Source organism: Mizuhopecten yessoensis, unplaced genomic scaffold (assembly GCF_002113885.1).
Source record: "Mizuhopecten yessoensis strain PY_sf001 unplaced genomic scaffold, ASM211388v2 scaffold3621, whole genome shotgun sequence".
In the NCBI taxonomy this organism is placed as follows: Eukaryota; Metazoa; Mollusca; class Bivalvia; order Pectinida; family Pectinidae; genus Mizuhopecten; species Mizuhopecten yessoensis.
In genome coordinates this window covers 379,709-393,970 of record NW_018405136.1, presented here as the reverse complement: position 1 = coordinate 393,970, position 14,262 = coordinate 379,709, and the positions used below count along the sequence as shown (strand labels likewise).

Below are 14,262 nucleotides of genomic sequence, written 5' to 3'. Positions count from 1 at the left end.
CATGGCCCTTACAGATATTAATAAAAATCTGTAAGGGCTTATAGTAGTTAAAGCCTAGACATGGCCCTTACATATATAAATCATCGCCTGTAAGGGCTTACAGTAGTTATACCTTAGACATGGCCCTTACAGGTATCAATGAAAGTCTGTTAGGGCTTACAGTAGTTAAAGCTTAGACATGGCCATTACAGATATAAATGAAAGTATGTAAGGGCTTACGGTAGTTATACCTTAGACATGACCCTTACATATATTAATGAAAGTCTGTAAGGGCTTACAGAAGTTAAAGCTTAGACATGGCCCTTACAGATATAAATGAAAGTCTGTAAGGGCTTACAGTAGTTACAGCTTAGACATGGCCTTTACAGATATAAATGAAAGTAGGTAAGGGCTTACAGTATTAAAAGCTTAGACATGAGCCTTACCGATATTAATGAAAGTATGTAAGGGCTTACAGTAGTTAAAGCTTAGACATGTCCCTTACCGATAAAAATGAACGTCTGTAAGGGCTTACAGTAGTTAAAACTTTGACATGGTCCTTAGAGATATTAATGAAAGTCTGTAAAGGCTTACAGTAGTTAAAACTTAGACATGGCCATGAAAGATATAAATAAAAGTCTGTAAGGGCTTACAATAGTTAAAGCTTATGCATGGTCCTTACAGATATAAATAAACGCATGTAAGGGCTTACAGTAGTAAAAGCTTAGACATGACCCTTCCCGATATTAATAAAAGTATGTAAGGGCTTACAGTAGTTAAAGCTTAGACATGGCCCTTGCAGCTATAAATCAACGCCTGTAATGGCTTACAGTAGTTAAAGTTTAGACATGGCCCTTACAGATATAAATGAACGTCTTAAGGGCTTACAGTAGTTAAAGCTTAGATGTGTCCCTTACAGATATAAATCAACGCATGTAAGGGCTTACAGTAATTAACGCTTAGACATGGTCCTTACAGATATAAATGAAAGTCTGTAAGGGCTTACAGTAGTGAAAGCTTAGAAAGGGCCTTTACAGATATAAATGAAAGTAAGTAAGGGCTTACAGTAGTAAAAGCTTAGACATGACCCTTACCGATATTAATGAAAGTCTGTAAGGGCTTACAGTAGTTAAAGCTTAGACATGTCCCTTACCGATAAAAATGAACGTCTGTAAGGGCTTACAGTAGTTAAAACTTAGACATGGTCCTTACAGATATTAATGAAAGTCTGTAAGGGCTTACAGTAGTTAAAGCTTATGCATGGCCCTTTCAGATATAAATAAACGCATGTAAGGGCTTACATTAGTAAAAGCTTAGACATGACCCTTACCGACATTAATGAAAGTATGTAAGGGCTTACAGTAGTTAAAGCTTAGATGTATCCCTTACAGATATAAATCAACGCATGTAAAGGCTTACAGTAATTAAAGCTTAGACATGGCCCTTGCAGATATAAATCAACGCCTGTAAGGGCTTACAGTAGTCAAAGCTTAGACATGGCCCTTACAGATATAAATCAACGCATATAAGGGCTTACAGTAGTTAAAGCTTAGATGTGTCCCTTACAGATATAAATCAACGCATGTAAAGGCTTACAGTAATTAAAGCTTAGACATGGCCCTTGCAGCTATAAATCAACGCCTGTAATGGCTAACCGATAAAAATGAACGTCTGTAAGGGCTTACAGTAGTTAAAATTTAGACATGGCCATGAAAGATATAAATAAAAGTCTGTAATGGCTTACAATAGTTAAAGCTTATGCATGGCCCTTACAGATATAAATAAACGCATGTAAGGGCTAACAGTTGTAAAAGCTTAGACATGTCCCTTACCGATATTAATGAAAGTATGTAAGGGCTTACAGTAGTTAAAGCTTAGACATGGCCATTACAGATATAAATGAACGTCTTAAGGGCTTACAGTAGTTAAAGCTTAGATGTGTCCCTTACAGATATAAATCAACGCTTGTAAGGGCTTACAGTAATTAACGCTTAGACATGGCCCTTACAGATGTAAATGAAAGTCTGTAAGGGCTTACAGTAGTTATAGCCTAGACATGGCCCTTACAGATATTAATCATCGCCTGTAAGCTATAATTATTGAAATTGTATTTCCCAGCTAAAATCTATAAAGTCATTATAGGAGATGATACAGCCGCCCTCACAATACGCTCCAGGTAAACATGTAAACTCAATATATGCTATGTTATGAGCAATAATTAAAAAACAACATGCTTTATGTGAGAACCATGCTTCTGACGCAACAAACTGTCGTCTATGTTCCAAATAAAATAAGTTAATTTGATTTTGTGTGGTTTTCGGTTAATCGAATAACACCTTTTATCGTTTAAGAAAGAAATATATTTGATACACACTGTAGGCTGTAGCTAGCCCGTTTGACATTGAAATATTACCAAATGCACAACAACGATTTATTGCTGTCAAACACGACCACATCGATAAGTGAAGATTGCCAGTGGCGAATGAGACATGCATGACCATGTTTAACCCAACAACAATATAGTGCCCATCTTTCACCATCTCTACAGTTACCTATGCGTGGTACTCCTACTGCTGTTTAACAACATGTCTCGTCGAAGCTTGATGTATGTCGAATATCCGGTGAATCTATTTCATCATTGTACTAATTACGACCTACCGTTTTATGAAATCACCAGACAATCTAATGAAGATGTCTTTTTTTATGTATTTACAGCAGCTAAAAGAAGCCAACCAAGAGTAAATTTATCTTTTTAGTCCTCAATTTTACTTCTCTGCGAAGTTCATATTACAAATTTTAGAAAGTTTAGACACGTTGTTCTGTGAAGCGACAGTGTGCGTTATAGGATGTGAGGCATTACAATTTTTGTTTAAAACGCGTTAATTAATCTATTGATTTACCTTTGAAGGTTCATTTTAGCATTTTTTTTTTTCCTCAGAAAATTAATAATTTTGCAATCGACCGTCAAACAACTCATTCGAGAAAACATTACAAACAAATACATTTGTTTAAAATATAGGATATGTCAAGTAAAACAAAACCTGACTGCATGTGACCAAATGTAAAAGTTCATTTCTGATGCAAAGATATATATAAAATTATTTAACAAATGAATAATAAGTTTGATAATAGAGCATTTACCTGACATTCATTTTTTGACATTGTTTAACACAGACAAATGGCGTAGGTGGTGTTCATGATATAATTTGTATTGTGCTCGCTTCTGCTAGCCACATATTCCAAGCAGAATAGCAGTTATCTAAGTACACAGGCATATAGTAGCGACGCTCAATCGTATATCCTTCCTGATATATTATATTGAGTTACTATTCGCGTTTATGTAGTAGGACTCGAACCCGCGACCCTCGACAATCAAGTCCGATGCTCTACCGCTGAGTTAAAGGGAAATTCCCTACAGCTTACGCTTGTAAGGCAACCTAATCAATGCACATCTTTTACACTATTCCCCCCTTTTTTCAATCACCAACCCAGGTTCTTTGTCTCCCCGCCAAGGGTTCTCCTATACCTTGAACAGGGAGGGCCAACGGCACCAGTTTGTAGTAGGACGAGAAATAGTGATAAAGATAGTGCCGTCGCTGGGGCTCGAACCCGCGACCCTCGACTCTCCAGCCCGATGCTCTACCGCTGAGCCAAAAGGGCAATTTCCTACAGCTGACGCTTGTAAAGCAACCTTATTAATGCACATCTTTAACATATATGTAAAATATGAAATGCTTCAACCATGTATATATTATCATTTTGCACTGTTTCAAATCGGAAGAATTTCAACGAAGAACTGAAACTTTGTTTACAAGGAGACAATTCTGAAAACGTAAACACAATATGAATGAAATTCATGTTCCGTTAATTACGTATGTACAGCAACTATGGACAGTTGATGATGTGAGTGTATGGTTGAACAAACCTGAACAAGTGATATCGATCGAGTCATAGTCTTTCTTGGGTTCATATAACCACTTATTTACCGAAACAAAAGTCATAAATTGTTAAATTAATTGATAAATGATGTTTCAATAATGAAACAAATTGGAAAGTATGAAAATTGTACGGAATAAAACACTTTTTTTTTGACAGAAATCATAGTGAATTTTCAATTGAAATGACGATAACAAAGTGAATATTGGCCTACTGTTCCTAAAAATAGTAACACCGAGTCACTATTACAAATGACCGACCTCCACGTGATTAGGATTCAACCAATGACGTATATAACAAAATGTGTCATCTAATATTTATATCATTGTATTTAAATTAAATTGGCAACGAATCCGTAGCAAGATTGTTTACGTAATGTATATTAATCATCATATTTCAATGTGATATAACAATATTTCTAATGTAAGCGTGATTGATTTATCTTATCAAGTTATCATTTTTAAGGGAGGACAACCTTTAAACAACCTATGACAAACTTGATTTTGCTTGTTTTATTATGATTCTGTGTTATTTACGTCATATGGAGATTTTGTCCTCCGATAGGATTGCTTTGCCAATCAAGGGCAACTAAAAAGTGTCATCGCAATGAAATTTCTAAACACAGATTCCTTTTTATGACACTCCTCTCGTTCTCATAACTCTGACAGCAGGCTAACTAGGGGTGCTTTGGGTGACAGCAGCGAAGAAAAGGAATAGTTAAGGAAATGTTTTGGATGTGACACCAAGGAAGGGAATCAAATTATTTCTGAAGGATGTTTGATATAGGTTTCTTGTTAAGATAGTGCCGTCGAATACAATAAACCGTCCTCGTTTAACGTCTATAAAGACAAGGGAGAGGATATCTTATGTAATAAATATGCAAGACCACACACTTGTGTTTTTCTAACAAATCAGAAAGCACGAGTTCATTGCGCAGACGAATATATACGTCCGCGCAATAAATGAGTGCTTTCTGATTCGTTAGAAAAAACACAAGTGTGTGGTCTTGATTTTATCACATACCTTTTGTATTTGGTAGAGATCGATACACAGATTATATAAACTTTGATATTTTTTGCAAATAGCGGGAACTTTTCAGTTTGCCATGACAAGGGGATTCCAATAAAAAATAGTTCCGGCTAGTAGGATAATACAACATTCCGTATTGCACATGTGCAATACAGAACGTTGTATTTCATGGTCTGTAAATTGCTTTTATTACTTTAACAAGATTCAACAGGTATTTGATAAATCAAAGTATCGAATTCAGTGAGAAATAACTCATTGTCATGTTGTTGTTTTTTTATAAAACTTGAGCAATACATCGCTGTGTACATAATGTTTATGGCATGAGGCGTACTTGTGCATGTATATATTGATGGTGAGGGATCTGCGGGGATTTTTAAGACAAAAAAGTATATTTTATTATTCAGAACTTCCTAAAATGTGACAAACATCAGTTTGAAATCTATATAACATATCATGTAATGAGAAGTTAAGAAGTTGAGAAATAATAATATCTTAGACCGTGAATATTGAATAATTTTTAATAACTATTCATATTGCCGTCACAACCACCGAAACACTATTCCTGAACACTATTGATCCCAATTGTTTGCCAAGTATGAATGCCCTATCACTCAATTGTGTCAAATAGTAGTATAATGTAGAAAGGGAATAAGGCTTAGCATGCCAACCTTGTAGAACTAAAGTTGCAAAAGAATACATAGTAAATACTACTGTCTGAAAGATAAGACTTAACTGTATAGTATTGATGTAATAATATATCACTAGCAATATAATATGTGCCAAGAGAGGCGGATTAGGACTAAGCCTGCCAACCCTGTAGAAATACGATGGACAAAAAATACATAGTAAATATAATTCGTTAAAAGTAAAGGTTTTAACTATATACTGTTGATGTAGTTATGTCAATAGCAATAGTATATATGCCAAGAGTTGTAGGAAAGGGTACGATATGGACAGACCTCGAGTGTCGTAATATGTACAGAAAATCAATAAGTTTCCACCTTAGATGTCACAGAAATCCATCCCTGTATTCAGTAGGGGGTCCTCCTTAATGACTTCCTAGCGATGCTGTAGATCACACTTTCTTTCCCCAACACCTAACAGTGTTATGCTTTCCTTGCACTGCTCAGTTAGGCCTACCCCTTCAGAGAGGAGAGAATGAAAATGAGTAAACAAAACAAAACCAATCAAAAACAAAAACAAAACCAATTAAAAACAAGACAAAACCAATGAAAAACATCAATTAAAAAACAAAACAAATCAATGAAAAACAAAACAAAACAAAACGATTCAAAAAAACAAAACCAATTAAAAACAAAACGAATCCAACTAAAATGTATTTTTCAAAAATGAAAATATCATGTAACATGTCATATCGATAACATTGCATAAAATAGCATAGTGATTGAATGTACCTAATGGAGTTGTCTGCTTGTATACAATTTGATATAGGACATATACTGTGTATACTTGAACAATATCCCGACATAGATCAAAGCAGGATTTCCCTCATCAGCATATCATTCTCTTCAATTCGACAATGATAACCATTGATATCATTCACACGATGGAACGAAACTAATAAATACAGCACGCTTTAACATTAAAGCATTTTTTTAAAGTCATATCATTGTATAACGAACGATTCCCAATGCCGGAGTATTCCTGACACCTAGTCTTAGATATAAACACCTACAAGGCAATAACGAATATTCTAGTACAAAAATTATAATAAAAACGACTATTGGAATGCATATCAAACATTGCAGGTATTTATTTTAAATGTAGGATAGTTATACTTGTGCTAGTTGATATAAGCAAAAGACAAGGAAGGATTTCAGTCAACTAAATCGGAAAATGTTATAAAAATGTTTGACATTTAAAAATAAAATAACATGGAGATGGTTTAAGGATTATAGCATCAAAACCAAAAACAGAATTATTAACATTCATATGGGTTTTTTTTAGAAATAGCATCAGCGTTAACGATCCATGCGTCTGAGCAGGTTTCAAACAACTCGACCAAAGAGGTACATGCATCAGTACTTTACTGAACTATTTTTAAACTTGTGATTTCATTTCAATCCTCTTTAGGTAGCAGTGTACAGTAGAGGGTTGTGGCCATGGGTGATATTTTTGTTAAATGGCTTACCCCTGTATAATGATATGTAAAAAAAAATATGAAAATAAAACTGTACTAAAATTGGTATAAGCATGATGAAGAGGGCTATGTGAGCTTCACATTTGTAAAAAACAAAAAATACTTTTTTGGTTCGAGAATAAAAGTATGGCCATAATCCGAAAGGGTGCCTACACATGAAAACCTAGCTTTACAGGAGGTAACATTTTGACAACAGCACACGACGCAAAAATTGCAAAAAATCAGGTCGTACAACTTTACTGGGACCCAGATTATTCTGCAACCAAGTAGGTAATCTTTAATTTTCGACTGAACTTAGGAAAAAAATACTAGTTGCGGGGGTCAAATTTTGGGTCAAAAATAGCATGGTTTTCACACAAATGACATACATAGAAAAAAGAGGTTGATATACTTCTCAGTACTTTATATGTATTGTAAATATAATGCAGTTTACAAATATATCTACATGTATATATGTGTTGTGTAGGGTAAATCCGCTGTGTTTTACATTTCCTCGACATGTGCCTTGTTTTTCAGAGTCGGGCCATTTCTACTGTACACTGCTACCTTAAACCAAAAAAAAACACCTAATCAGAATCTTAAAGTCTGACTGGCGATAGTTCCGAGGACTAAATAAGGAACAGAAATTATTTTTAAAGGAAATCCAGGATCAGAAATTGACATCGTAGGAAGCTGGAATGGGAAACCAGAGTAAAACTACATTATTTGGGACTTGTCTCTACAATAAGCGCTGTGTCGCATAGCCACTCCAACCTCTAGGACCTGCTTCAATCTAGACGGCGGATCGATCACAAACAGCTCGGAAACTCACCGCATTAGTTTGAAGCAAACCCAGCACTGAACCAGATGTGACCGTAATGTGCAACGTATCAGACACGACGACCAGCGTGCCCCCTGAGGACACGGCCATTAACAAAACAGCGGATAATTTCGATTTAATTGTTTTAATACCTGGGAGTATTTTTCTTTTAATTGATATAATAATTGTTGGCGGAAATGTACTTGTTTTAATGGCCGTTCATTGGCACCCAAAACTAAAGAAAAGCGTCACAACGTACTTTGTTATCAATCTAGCGTTCGCTGATTTATTGCTTGGGATAGTGGTACTGCCGTTTTCGGCAATTCTGGATGTTCTTGATTCCTGGCCCTTTGGTAAAATACTTTGCATAATATGGGCCCGTTTGGACGTGTTCTGTTGTACGTTGTCAAACTTGACACTCTGTGTGATAAGTGTGGACCGATATATTGGCGTCACCAGGCCCCTTCGTTACACCGTCATTATGACGCGACGAAAAGTCATCTTATTAATTGTGGCCGTTTGGATCTGCTCGGTCGCGATGACAGTCCCACCTTTGTTCGGGTGGGGGACATCTGCGCCCCCTAATCCTTCAATATGTTTCCATAATATGGATCCCGGTTATGTATTTTTCAGTGCGTTTGGTCTGTTTTTCTTACCAACAATCATCATGAGTTGTTTGTATTTACGCATTTTTCAAATAGTTAAAAGGAATTTACGAGCGATGAAATCTGGAGTAAAATCTATGGGTAGTGGTTCGAATGACATCAATTTACGTATACACAGAGCGAGACCAAAACGTATACATAATGTATCGGAAGGAAGAAACAATAGAAGTTTCATAAGTAACGGTTCGGATGATTCCGGAAGTGACATCAGCGTTATTACGGATGTGTCAAACACAACGGCACACATTTATGCCATTGCAGCAACGAAAACAAACGAAACAGACGTGGATATTCATATGTCCCCGGTTCACTGTGATATATCAAGGAATAAGAATGAAGCGGTGTCTTCCATGAAGAAAAGAATTGCTTGTTTTAAACAGGAGAACAAAGCAGCGATAACTCTTGGACGTGTAGTTGGCGCTTTTATCGTATGTTGGCTCCCGTTCTTCGTTTATCTCCCTTTGGGTAGGTATCAACTTACATCAGTTATCTTCCTTTATTTATATAGGGTGCACTCCACCAAAATATGTGTAAACTATAGCATTGTCATCATTTATCAAGTATAATAATAGTAATTGTTTGCTAAGCATGAAACTAGTACAGACAATATAGGATGCATCACACTAATTAAATAAACAACAGTCCTGTTATAATATTTAGCATTACCAAAGGTCACATTTTCAAGCTATTACGAAACATGCAGCCTTCTTCGAAAATATAGAAATGTTAATCAAAATAAAACTTAAATGTTAGATCAACGAAATTTCAAAAATAAAACAGCGTGTTAAAGTAATTTTGTGAAATGTAGCGTTTTGAACAAATTTCGATGAAACATGACGAAACAATGTCTTCTATCTATCACTGAGCAGGAGTCTAAGGATCGAAAGAATGAATACCTATGTCTTAAGTGTATAATCATGGCAAAAAATGACACATTTACACTATTTGGCTAGATTAGACATGTTATTACTTAATAAGCATTCATGTAGACCGTGTCAAATCATAATTCAACAAACAACGTTAAGGCCAATATCACCATCCAACCAGGATAGTTATCTTCCGTGTGACGTGCAATTATCTCTAAGCTATGAACGAGATTTGAAATACAATCATATAGACAGCCGAACAAAGCAAACATTTTACTATAGCATTTCAGATACTTGATGATATTCAAATATAACAAAAGAAAACAAATACTTCAGTCTGTAATATATTTAATAGGTCCATTTATTGATAAACAGTCTACATGTATGAACCCGTCTCAAGTAACGGCGTTTGTGTAGTCAACAAACAAACAACCACAGCTGTTGTACTTTATATATATATATATATATATATATATAAGGGCATGACATAAGTGTTGGACGTTACGTCATTTTCCCATTCGATTCTATGTTAATTTACTTGTCGAAAATTTCTTTTCCTGGCTTTGTTTTTAGTTAAAAACTGATGAAATTAAGCACAAAGCCAGAACATTTTCTAGTGCCTGTTGTGTTTATATTAATGTAATTATTTGTTTCGTGAAGTTCTAATCTTGATAATTTACTTGGCAAAAACGTTTTATGGTAATAATAGTAATATTGTGTCTAGTCTATGGGAATGACGTCAAATTGAAAAGTATGACGCTGCGATGAAAGGAGATATCCCAATATTAGACCAATGGATAATAACGTTAATATTGCTAGAGAAACACAGGATATTTCTCTTAAAGGATTTCAAGTTTTATCAAAAACGGATTTAAAAGAAAAATTGAATGAACATTGAATCCAATGGTGAAATGACGAAACGTAAATACTAAACAGTATATCTCCCAACGGGATGGTAAATAAAACATGAATCTCTCCTTGGTCTCCCATCTTGTTATCACAAAGGCATTATCAATATATTATTTTAAAAAAACATGCCGTCGACTAGCCATCGGCAAAAAATAGGACATGCAGTTTTGCTTGTATCTAATATACGTTTCAAATGAATTAAAAAATGAGGTACAGTAGTATTAAAAAACCTGCATGTTCGTTTCATTCAATATAGAACACAATGTCTTCAAGCAAATCATGATCGCAGGACATGAAACCTGAAACGATTGATTTAATAGGCTTTATTGAATATGATCTTTTTCAAGTACACTTCCATTTTTGATATATTTGAAGAACACATTTTCTTTATATTTACCAGATATTCTCCCTTTAGAATTACTTTTTTTCCTTCACTAGACCTTATTTATTAGTAAGTAAACTTCCATTGGTTCAACAAGTAAGGTGACATTCAGCAGGAGTGTCTTCAGCTATGTTTCAAACTATATGAAGTCGAAATCAATCTAATTTCTATTCATATCGTCTTATATTGCTCTAGAGCGATATTCCCTTCAGCCGAGTCAGTAGGAAGCGGATAGTAAATATCAGTTTGACTGACTCTCTCCTTAGATTACGTACACATTTATATAGCTTTATTTAGGTACCTTTATTTTAAGTTAAGATGCACTATTCCATAGGTTAAATGTCTGGGTGATCGTTACTCCAGTACCTTTGTCGGCAGTTCTTTGCGTGATTAAAACGGGCTAGAAAGGACTTTGCTTGTTTTAAAACTACGTCTGTGAGTGGATGAGCACTTTTTAAATGACATGTGACATCAGTGTTGTTCAACTGTGTTCAATCATTATCCATTGATGAAAGGCTGACTACCACGAATTCGTGTTTTAAATTAATGCAAAATAATGAAAAAGTAATCATGACTTTTTTTAAATATATATATATAACACAATACATATTTTGAGACAACATTATTGAATGGTTATGTGACCATTATTGTGACGTCACTTCCCTTTTAATGTTTTAACTTCACGTTGAATATATCTCTTTAAATATTGTCAAACAGAACGTTTTTTTTCTATTAACTACGTAGATTTTCAGTTTCAAGTTCAGATGAAGCGAGGCAGAATAGCGTTGGTTCAGAATAAACAACATTTGTCAAATGCGTACCTCTGGTACATTACTTACTTTTATTGTCCGGTACTAGTAAAGAGTGTCCTCTGGTCAGCATACAGCGTAACAAAGTGGGTACAAATAAAGTTCTATTACTATATTTCTCTCTGCTTTGTCAGTAATAACAAGTATTGTCCCTCTAATGATGCGTTGTATAGCTGCTAACCATCACTGTCTAGTGAGTTTTTGTCTGCGGGAATAATTGTGAGCAACTAATGAAAAATAGCCTATTAGACTGTCGTGCTCTGTCAAACAACCTTTTCATCTTGAGCTAATCAGTGCCAAAGCACTGTTTGTCCTAATCGCATGCATGTAAAATAAATATTCTTCCTTGAGGCAAATGATACATTCAATGTATTTAAACGTTTTCAGCTCTGTCATTTTTGCAATACATACTAGCTTGGTGAATTCGTCAAAGCCGACTTTAACTATAGCCAATGAATATGATAAAGGTAATGAAAAGAGACATTTGACACTTATCGGTCTTTTTGGGTTTTTTTTTTTTTTAATTTAAAGGGTTTTAAAGGATGTCTTTTTCCTTTCGAAAATTGATTGAATTAATGCTTTGGAATCATTCATTACGTAATCTATTGTAGCATGTACGTCATAAAAGTCATATAAGGATAAAGTACCAATAATTTGCGCATGGACATTTAATACTGTAATCATAAAGTTCGCGGATGCAGATTTTCTAACCGATGTAAAGCGTTTGTCAAAAACTTGTTTCAACTTTCGAGCCTGACGAAATCGTACATATGCATCTCTTTGTACCACTTCAGTTTTTTGGAGACAAAACGATACCGTCTGAAGTGCAATATTCCGCATTTTAGGAAAACATAATTTTGACTATTCTGTCTCACTGCATGATGCTAAGAGTGGCACAGCAACGTAAAACACTGTACAGCAATTACATTAAATTGTCAATAAGATGGACATTAAATAGAACCAGAAAATGTTATAAAGTTCCTGCAAAAGAGTTTGTATTTTTGGGGTTGGGGAAAACAGGAGTCTCAAAAGAAAAAATACCTAACAAATATCTAAGGCCGACCTGGCGACTGTCCCACGTAGACCTCAAACTCGCAACCCAATGGAGGAGGGCAAGTGATCGTAGACGGCCAGACGCCTTTTTTAATCTCTCGACCGCCGCGGCCCATGCTAGATTTGTATACCCTTTATATTCATACAGACCATTATATGCTGTTTTTGTTAAAGTAAACATTTGAAATTACTCCTAGTGACGTTGCCTAAAAGAATAAAGAAAACACGTATCATGATCTGTGGTATTATGAATTAAATCCTTGTGTTCAAATCCCAGTGAATTATGCATTTCTTTCATAAATATCCCTTAGCTATAGCGAATTAGCAAGTAATTTAAGTATAAAAAATGCAAAACAAATTGAAACATTCTTCATTGGAGATGCAATTTAGTATGTTTGCATTCTCTACCAGAGTTAGGTTTTCGAGAATATATGTAGATTTTTAAAGGTCATTTTATGCTTTGGTTATAACGTTTCTGGTATATTTGGCTCGAACTGAAGAGAGCACTTTCAAAATCGATAGGTGTAGAATAGGTTTGATCTCGTCACATGATTGGGATTCTTTGGATTACCATTTGCCATTAACACAGCAAGATATATTAGAGTATCGTCAGCAAGTTTTTATAGCAAAATGACAGTGTTTACCAGTTTCAATCACAGCATAAATCGTATGAAGTCCAACAGAGTATATTGATAAACTTACTGGCAGCGTCAATCTTATGGGTGTATTGTTTACACTAAATGCTGCGCCAATATTTTGATATCATTTTTGATGGACCTGTTACTGTCATTACCCATAAGAAATGTATTTGAGTATTTTTGCAGTATTTACAAAATTCTATAGTTATATTTAAAGACCTTGTAATCATCATGCTTTAATGCGACAATTTGGCTACTTCAATAACAAGACTCCCGGTATCGCTGGCAATATTTAAACAATTGAAACATGAATATCCGTTAGACTAAATCGATAACATCAGTGTGAGTTTTGATTTTAGTTCACTACATATGAAACATGACAGAAACGCAAAAGATATACCGATAAATTAATGTCAGCAACGAAGGAGAAAAACCGTAGTGAGCAAGCGTTAGTAGAAGTTATATTTAAATGAGGTCGATGTGATCATTTTCAAAGGTTGGTACAATGACTAGCGATTTGCTTATTTTTAAATAAATATCGATACCTTGTATTTCAAAAACGACAAAGTAGGATATTTTTGGTTGGAGTTTTATAACAGTGTATTCTGAAGAGAGGTTTTAACTCATCGAATAACTTATTATCTCTGTTTGCCCCTGTGTGAAACTTGTGTCTTTTAAACTCATAAATCGTCATCTATATGATTTCCCTGCGAATAAACAACAAGATATAATACCAAAGTGTCAACAAAACGATAATTCGAGCCCAAACTTAATAAAAACTATGGCACAAAAGAAAGATAAACCCTTGAAGAAAGGCAAAGAAAATAGGACCAGGTGTTCCGGAGGAGTAGGTGTATTTTGCTGCACCGACGATACCTTCCATGTAAATCAAGGTCAAATCCAAGTAAAGTCATGTCCTAACATCGAGAACTCCGGAAGTGACGACAAAACCTCAAAGCGCATGACTGGGCATTGTCAAATACGTCGATCACCATGTCACACAAAGAAACTGCTTAGCCATTATCAATGGATCTTT

The 14,262-nt window shown here is 35.0% G+C and overlaps 1 protein-coding gene across 1 annotated transcript in view; it reads left to right on the top strand.

The window, feature by feature from the left end:
* The first annotated feature begins 7,962 nt into the window (after positions 1-7,962).
* The window catches only part of LOC110447814 (alpha-1A adrenergic receptor-like), a 28,139-nt gene continuing 21,839 nt past the window's right edge, over positions 7,963-14,262 (top strand). The window contains exon 1 of the mRNA XM_021493753.1: positions 7,963-9,034. Within this exon, the coding sequence (XP_021349428.1) occupies positions 7,963-9,034 (1,072 nt within the window). The remainder of the gene's footprint in view (positions 9,035-14,262) is intronic.